This window comes from Pteropus alecto, unplaced genomic scaffold (assembly GCF_000325575.1).
Source record: "Pteropus alecto unplaced genomic scaffold, ASM32557v1 scaffold52, whole genome shotgun sequence".
NCBI classification, from domain to species: domain Eukaryota; kingdom Metazoa; phylum Chordata; class Mammalia; order Chiroptera; family Pteropodidae; genus Pteropus; species Pteropus alecto.
Window position 1 is genome coordinate 5672130 of NW_006433941.1, and position 9098 is coordinate 5681227.

At 43.2% G+C, this 9098-nt stretch overlaps 1 protein-coding gene across 6 annotated transcripts in view; it reads left to right on the forward strand.

Annotated features, from left to right (window-relative positions):
* Positions 1-9098, forward strand: part of FLCN (folliculin) — a 19269-nt gene that overhangs the window by 7504 nt on the left and 2667 nt on the right. For all 6 annotated transcript variants that reach the window (XM_015586674.2, XM_015586673.2, XM_015586676.2 and 3 more), the window contains 6 exons: positions 489-710; positions 1652-1812; positions 3300-3391; positions 4838-5028; positions 7260-7373; positions 8149-8272. In XM_015586674.2, the coding sequence (XP_015442160.1) occupies positions 489-710; positions 1652-1812; positions 3300-3391; positions 4838-5028; positions 7260-7373; positions 8149-8272 (904 nt within the window). The remainder of the gene's footprint in view (positions 1-488; positions 711-1651; positions 1813-3299; positions 3392-4837; positions 5029-7259; positions 7374-8148; positions 8273-9098) is intronic.

Sequence of the window (9098 nt, forward strand, 5' to 3'; positions counted from 1 at the left end):
CCCTTTTTATTCCTGCTACTAATCTGCTAGCAGGCAGATGATCATATGTGATAGAATTGTGTGTAAAGGAATAGTGACTGTGTCATGAGAGAGCGCTGAGTTCTCTCCTACAAATAAAGTATGCAGATTTTATTACATGGATGCTGCCTTGGCTGTTTTGACCTGCCAGCTCTCTGTTATATTCTGGGTGAGTGATGTTGGCAAATTTGAGTCAGAGAGAGTTAATATTTGTACAAGAATTACTTATGGCTCAAGGTAGAAAAAGTAATGAACCTACTTTACTGGTTCTTGTATTCCTTAATAACGTTATCTTTAGAAAGTTTGACCCCAGGAGCAGATGAAAGTGAAGTTTTCCTTTCTCATCCCTACCCTTCCCACTCTCCCTATAATTAATGGCAGAAAAAAAAAACCTGAACAGGAGGATTTGATTTTATATTACTGAAGCAAGGAGAGGACTATGTCTTGTTGTGGTTGTTGTTTTGTCCCAGGTCTGTCCTGGCCGTGAAGGCCCTATCTTCTTTGGGGATGAGCAGCATGGGTTTGTGTTTAGCCACACCTTCTTCATCAAAGACAGCCTGGCCAGGGGCTTTCAGCGCTGGTACAGCATCATTGCCATCATGATGGACCGGATTTACCTCATCAACTCCTGGCCCTTTCTGCTTGGGAAGATCCGAGGGATCATCGATGAACTCCAGGGCAAGGCACTCAAGGTGACCCCAGATAAAGGGGGAGTGGGTGGTGGTGGGAGAGGAGATGTGCACTGAAAGAGGGTAAGAGCACATGGTCCTGTGGCCACTGCTCTGTCTAAATTGTAGTCTCCTGGCTTCAGAGTCGGGGTTGTGGCCATAAGCCTTGCAGTCAGTCAGTCCTGCTTGCTTTGCTGGTCTCTCCTGAGTCTCTCGTGCTGATTATCATTCAGCTCTGGCTTCTTTACTGTAGTCAGATGCCCTGGTTTTATCCCTGGTGTCTTTGCCTCCTTTGACCATCATTTCAAAAGCCCGGTCATTAATTGTGTTACAGACCCACCACCTAACATAGACCTCCAGCTTTGGCATTGCATCTCTCAGGATAGGCCAGGTTATACTCTGTCAACAAACAGCCCTCAAACCTCTGTGGCTTAAAACCACAATTTTTTTCTTGTTCATGTTCTGTGTCCATTGCAGGGAAGTGAGGGATCAGCTTATTGTAGGCATCTTGGCAGATGGAGCAGTAGCCATATTGAATGTTGCTTGTTTTCCTGCTAGAGGGCATAAAGGGTACTGGTCACATGTCCCACCCACAGGCTCTGGGTAGTGAATGCCTCTATGTCCCTGGAAGGGAGAGGACTAGAAATACTTGAAGAATATCAGTAATGACCACCTCGAGCACATATGTTACCTGAATACCTGTCAAGTGCCTAATGAGTTGGCTGTAGGAGAGGGTATAAGAGAAATCCTTAACCAATTCCGCTTCTCAGGTGGCTTCTAATCTAGTTAGGGAAGCAGACCATTCTGTCTAGAATTATGAGACTGGGCATTTTCTGTACTTTGCATCAAGGGAGCAGAGTTGGACAGTCTTCAGGAGTAGCATTGATGAAGTTGGCTGTGAATGAGCTGGGCTGCTCAACTGGTTTTGTTTTGTTAAAAGGTTACCCCTTCCCTTTGCATTTCAGGTATTTGAAGCAGAGCAGTTTGGATGCCCACAGCGTGCCCAGCGAATGAACACGGCTTTTACACCATTTCTGCACCAAAGGAATGGCAACGCTGCCCGTTCACTGACATCTTTGACAAGTGATGACAACTTGTGGGCTTGCCTCCACACCTCCTTTGCTTGGTAATGAGATTCTCAGGTCTTTTGGCAACTGTTAGAATAAGAGCAGTCACGGTATGTTGGTTGGATTGTGCATGAATTTGGGGAGAACAGTCATTGGATGAGTTGCTTGGGTACCTCTGTGGGGTGTACTTGTGAATGAGCACTGAACTAGGTTCAGTTTTCCCAAATATGTGCAAGATGTGTTTAGGTAGAACTCAGTCCAGTGATATTTTTTAAATGATGTTCCCATTCCAAGACTAGTGATCTCCTCCCTTCTTTGTATATAACAATAAGCATGTATCTTACACAGCTTTTGTAGGTCAAGAATTGGAGAGTGGCTCAGCTGGGTGGTTCTGGCTCAGATTCTAAGGAGTTTTTGGTCAGCTGTGCTGCATCATCTGCAGGTTTGGCTCCCTCACAGAGCTGGCAGGTTGGTGCTGACTGGGCAGGAGATCTCAGCTCCTTGCCCTGGGCCATATGAGCTGACTTCCCTCAGAGTGAGCAATCCAAGAGAGAATGAAGTCTGATCTATCTACAAGGTCTCATGACCTGGCCTTGGCAGTCACACATGGACACTTCCAGCACATGATGTTTGTTAGAAGTGTGCTGTGTCACTAAGGTCAGCCTAGTCAAGAGGAAAGGATTAGTCTCCATCTTTTGAAGGGAGGAGAGTCGATGAATTTGTGGACATATTTGAAACCATCACAGTTTGTCATCTCGCCACAAATTGTTTCTGTTCTCCCATTGCAAGATATAACTCCTTCCAAAGACTCCTCCAAATTCTCATTCCTATGCAGTGTCAGCTTGAAACGTAGGGTCTCGTCTGTGTAAGGTCCTGGTGTGGGTGAGTCTCCTTAGATGGAGATCCTTGAGTACAGTCCCGACAACCTGCGAACTAAAGAGAAATTATTTGTCTCCCCATCCAACATACATTCCTCTTTTAAAAATCACTTTTATTAGAAAACTTTTTACAGCCCAAAGTAGAATAAATAGTACAAGGAACTATGTACCCTATCATCCAGCTTTAGCAGTTACCAACATTTTACTGCTTTTTCATATGTCTCGTCACTTTTTTTCTAGAATTTTTTAAAGCAAATATTACTTGTATCATTTCAGCCATGAAACCATTATCATAACCAACAAAATGGATTTATTCCTTAATATTATCCAGCCCAATCCATGTTCACTTTTCCTATTTTGTCTCAGAATTGACTTTTGTATTGGGTTCAGAGCACAATACACAGACTGTGCTAAATTTCTCAGTCTAGAGCAGTTAGTCCTGCACCCCCTCTGGGTTTTCCCATGTCTCTTGTTGGAGGACCTGGATCATTTGTTTTGTAGAATTCCCCTTTTAGGTTTGGTTGATCGTATCGTCATGATTTTGCTCAACACATTTTTTTACGCTATTTTCTGTATTTTCTATAAATTGGTAGTTAGACCAAGAGGCTTGATTGGCTTCAGATTTAGTTTTTCTTTTGGCAAGAACACATTATGACTTTGTTCTCCAGGCTCCTGAAAGCGTGTGGTAGCCGGCTGACTGAGAAGCTCCTGGAGGGTGCGCCCACTGAGGACACCTTGGTTCAGATGGAAAAGCTTGCGGGTGAGCTGGGAGGTGCTTGTGCTGGAAGCCTTTGCCTGCAGTGGCTACTGGGGACCGTCATAGCCACCTGGCCCCTCCACCATGCTGGCAGAAAGAGCTGACAAAGGGGATGAATAACCCCTTTAATCTTGGTGTTTTTATCGTGATTTTCTGTCTCAGTTTCCTTGATAGTCACATGAAAGAGTCTGGTTAGAAAAACCCACTGTGAAGGCTATCAGTCTAGAGAGGATCGATTGATTGGAGGTTTTCTAGAAAGTCTCTTATTCTTTGTTCTTTAACAATAAAATGTTATACTTCAATTGGACCTAAGCTTCCCATCAAGGGCAGTGGTTCTCAAACCTCACTAATATCTGGAACCCTCCCCAGGTTCATGATCAGATCTTCATGTCTGGGGTTCAGAGACCTCTGTGTTTTGAATAACTTCCCAGGGAGTTCTAGTGCTGCAAATACCAGCCCAGGAACTTCTGACCGTGATCCGGGCTGTGCTTTTCCTTCAGAGATGATTCCATTTTTGATGATCTAGGTCCATAGTCTCAACTGCAGGTTTGAGTAAGATAGACTTATGGTGTGTGCTGTGTGTAGTTCGTTACTAATAATGCTCGATGTACTTCAATTTGCAAATGATTGACCTTCTAAATAAGTTGTAATTTTTAGAATCTATGTCCTCATGGATCAGTTGACCCTATAACTGTTTGTTATTGTATTGATTACAAATTTCTAGGTTAGTGAAGATAGCAAAAGTGGTCTGTTGGTGAGGTTTATTTATACAGAGAACCAAGTGTATCAGGAGATAAATTTTTTGGAGAGAGAGAATGTAGGCATGCAGGCTTGCTGTCATGTCTTCGATTATATTCTGGTAACAAAAGAAGATGAACATAGGGGTTTGGAGCACACACTTTGGGACTGGACGTACCTGGCTTCAGATACTGCCTGTGTGTTCTGCGTGCATGGGTACAGCCTCTTCCTTATGGGTCTCACCATTTGTGAGGATTGTCATGAAGATTAATTAAAATAACAAATATTTCTTTGTCTTTAAAATGGGGAGAATAGTAATGATCTCAGGACAATTGAAAGGATTAAATGAAATAATGTGTGGAAGCCTGATTGAGGATATGCTCAGTAAATATGAGCTCTTGTCATTCTTACCATTTGTTTGAATTTTTCCACTGCAGTGAACAGTTCACAGTCTTGCAGATGTGTGCTTTACAATGTAGAACGAGGCTCTGGGCTAAGTATACAGCAGACTGAATTCTCCTGGCCCACCACAAGGCTCCTAGGGCAACACGTAGTATAGACAGCTGGCCAAAACTAAAAATCAGTAACTTTCTCTGGTCAACATGAGATGCCTTGGGCTGAAGTGGTCACGTAAGGAGGCTATTGCATCAAGGGAATGAAGGAATCCGAGGGCAGTATGTTTCCTAACTCTCTTGGTCATCTGTCTTGCAGACTTAGAAGAGGAATCAGAAAGCTGGGACAACTCTGAGGCTGAAGAGGAGGAAAAAGCCCCTGTCTTGCCAGAGGGTGCAGAAGGGCGGGAGCTGACCAAATGCCCAACAGATTTTTCCTTGCACTTAGACTGTGGAAACTGGCAGCCGCGAAAGTTGTCTGTCTTTAAGTCCCTTCGGCACATGAGGCAGGTAGGCAGCGGAGGGATAGAGCTATAATCAGAAGCTCAGGAGAAGAGCCCAGTCCTCTCCTTCTAGCTCATCTCCATCTAACATACTTTGTTCTTTGGGCCCATCCTGTTCGAGACCCAACAGGGACTGGATGTTTAGAAGTAACCGAACCTTCTTGGTGAGTGGCTGAAGATGGCACTGGGCATCTGAGGTATCTTAGCCACAGGATCAGTGCTCCCCTTTTAGTGATGATATAGGTGATTTCTTTAAAGAAAGGCCTGGATGGTTGGCTTTTTTCATTGTTTGCTAATCTTGTCATTATAGAAACTTCTAAAAGAACTGATAAGCACTTTTTTTTTGCATGCAGCCTAGATACTTTGCATATTGAAAATAATGGCTCTTCTTACAAAAAATCGGAAACAGTCTGAATTATCCAACCATAAGAATTGCATCCAAACAATGGAATAACATTAAGCACAAGAAAGCAAGCATGTAATATGTTGTATAGGGTGGTGCATGCACTGCTTAACGATGGGATATGTTCTGAGAAATGTGATATTAGATGATTTCATCACGTGAACGTTCTGGAGTGCACTTAACAAACCTAGATGGTGTTACCTACTACTGTAATTGTATGTGCTATACTTTTATATAACTGGCAGCCCAGTAGGTTTGTTTATACCAGCATCACCACAAACACCACAAACATGAGTAATGTGTTGTGTTACTATGATACAATGGCTGTGAAGTCACTAAGTGATAAGAATTTTTCAGCTCTATTATAATTTTACAGGACCACCACTGTGGTGTATATAGTCTGTTGTTGACCAAAAAATCATTATGTGGCACATGACTGTATATGTGTATTTTAAGGACAAAACAGATGTCTCACAGGTAACAATATTAACCATGGTTTTATTTGGTCAGGTGAGAGGGACACTAGATTATGAGGGCAGGTTGTCCCTTTTTATAACATTTTCCTGTATTTTAATAGTAACCATGAATTTTATCAGAAGATAATTATTTCTGTTTTGGAAAATGGAGTAAAGCCCAATTTAATGGCAGTTGCTCTATAGGATTTCTGGATGAAAAACAGTTATCCATTGAAATCATGTATTTGGTTGAAATTGCCCTTGTTGATTATTTATGTGGATTAAAGTTTGAAGGATTCCACTGGAGGTGGGAGTACTTTGAGGCTATTGGGTTTAGTAAAAGGTAGTTTTATAGCCTTTATTTATTTATTTATTTTGCCATGTTTATAAACCATGAGACAACCGACAGAACTCTTTCAAAATGGAACATCATGGAAGTTAATAGAAGGTGGGATGGACCCAGAGCTGAGCCTGGGAATAAGCATTTCCCTGTGAGCCTCCCTTGTCAGCCCTGAATAGGTGTCTGGGATCCAGTGGTGACTCAGGCAGACACAGCCCCACTCACCTAGAGTTAACACCTTGTTTATTCCGGATGCCCTGCTTTCATTAATGGGATCTAGATTAGATATTCTAAGAAGTCACACTACACTCTTTTGGCCCATAGTGAGTTCAGGCAACTAAAACCCGACAGTCTTCTTTTTTCTTTCTTGAATTTCTAGAATAAAATTTGTTTTTACCCCCCTCTCAAAAAAAAAAAAATAGAGTGGGGAGAGGAGTTGATCTAAGTTAAAGCAGAATAAAGAGAGGACAAATAAAGCAATCATGATCCTTTAATGACTCTTAGATTGAGAGAATAGTAGCTAGAAAGGACACTGTTAGAGATTTAGAGCTCTGGACAGTGAGTTTATTACATCAGTGTGGCATTTCTGGGTGTGGTGTGTATTGGGTTTGTGTAAGAGAAGCCCTTGTTGTTCCTGGGTGCTGAAGTGTCATGATGCCTACCACTTAACTTTCAAATGGTTCAACAAAATAAAGTGTATATAGAGAGAAGGTAAATGTTGCAAAAAGCTAAGTAGAGACATGGACCTTGTCCAGTCATCTTTTTTCTCCTTCAAGGTTTTGAAAATAAAATTGGGAAAGAGATTTTATAAAATATGCCAAGAGTTTTGGGATCAGGCTTTTAGGTGCAAATCTGGTGACTTCTACCTGCCTCTTTCTGACCTTGAACAAGTTACTCAGCTATCCTGAGAAGATAAGTGATTTTCTTTCTCCTGACCCATCTTCCTTCACTATACCAAGAAAGTTTCTAGACAGACACACAAATAATGTCAATTGGACAGAAAGAAAATTCAAGGCAGAAAGCACCGAACTCTTTTTCAGGTCCTGGGTGCCCCATCTTTTCGCATGTTGGCCTGGCATGTTCTCATGGGGAACCAGGTGATCTGGAAAAGTAGAGACGCGGACCTTGTCCAGTCAGCTTTTGAAATTCTTCGGGTAAGTGTATTTTTTTATTGTGTTTTGTAACAGGACAGTATTTGCCTAGTGGATTTTTAAAAAATCTTGAATTTAGGTGTGAATGTTAGGATGCATTGATAGCCCAAGTTCATCAGTGTCCAAGTTCCTGCCTCAATCTAAGATCTGTGTTATTTCTCCACTATTAAAAATGGTAGTCATTGATGAGTTTTATTTCCAGTGGAAGGAGTCTGTGCTATCCTGATAGATTGATAACAAATCACCTATCTTCTTCTCAATCCCCTAATCAGAAGCCATCAGAGTGGTTCACAGCTGCTGTAGAAGCAGGCCTGTGTCACCATCCTTCTGCACGAGCAGTCTCGATAAGTCAGGTGGGATGCAGAGGTCGCATGCCGTCTCCATCCCGGAGGTGTAGTAGATGCGAAGGCCCAAGTTTTGCTCTGATGTATTTAGGTAATCAGAAAATACGTGTGCGCTTTGCTGTCTGCCCAGGTCTGTGAAGGCACAAAATGAATATGACACAGTCTCTCAAAACTTATAATCTCTGTCGGGGATGAGGGAAGAGACAAATTTCTGAGAAAATAATCATGTAAGAACACTATAAAGCAAGAGGCAGCATGAGTCGCACATGACCAATGGCCAGGAGACACCCAGTGGGGTTGAGTGACCAGGGACACCTTCTGGGAGGAGAGAGGCTTTAGATTGAGCTACAGAGAGCCCATGGGTATGGTGAAGACAGGCAGGGGTTGGGGATGTTCCAGCTGGTGTTGGTCCTGAGTCTCTCTCTCCTGTCTAGACCATGCTGCCAGTGGGCTGTGTCCGCATTATCCCTTACAGCAACCAGTATGAGGAGGCCTACCGGTGTAACTTTCTGGGCCTCAGCCCACATGTGCAGATCCCCTCCCACGTGCTGTCCTCAGGTGCGTGCCTTTCCTGTCTGATCTGAGTCCCTGAACCTCAGGGCTCCGAAGCGAAACTGGATCTTAGCTGTGCGTTTGAGGAGGACGCCTTCTGGCCTCGGAGTCAGGCGGACTCACATTGTAGGACCAGCTTTCTAAATACTATTGGGCCTCTGCTTTCTCTTTAAAATGGGTGGGGATTTGATGGGCCATCCTCATAAGAATGATGGCTTGCTGGGGTGTGGTTTTTAGTCTGGGGCAGGTTATAGTCTGGGGGGTGGGAACAACACTAGTTGATGTTAGGATTGTAGTACCATCCTGATGAGTGTGAGTCGGAGATGCCATTGAGGTCCCAGAGGCTTGCTGGACTGATAGCATGCCTTCATATTCCATGAGTCTCGTGGTCTTCCTTTCCTCTCTTACTGATCTGTTATACTTCTTGGTCTTCTCCAAGTTTTCCCTTCCATTTGTATGCCTTAAATCCATCCTAGACGTTCATTAGTAGAGTGGGACTTTCCCAGTCCAGCTTTGCCCTCAGTGCTGACAAACTTCTCTAGGCAGAGAACAAGAAACTAATTAGCATCCCTCACTTTTGGTTTGAGAAGTTCAGGAGTAAGCATGAGGTGCAAATCCTGGCCTCCTCAGGCAGTCAGAATTTCTCTGAGTTCATCTGTGAGAGGCAGTCAACAGAGCATGTGCATTTAGCAGCCTCTCCATTCAGCACCCAGACTCAGTCCTGAGTCCGTGAGAGGCAGTGCCTTTTTTTCTGGGTAGAGTTTGGAACACGGGCTCTGATTCCAGATATAAGCTTGAAATTCTTACCATTACTAGCTCTGTGACTTAGTGA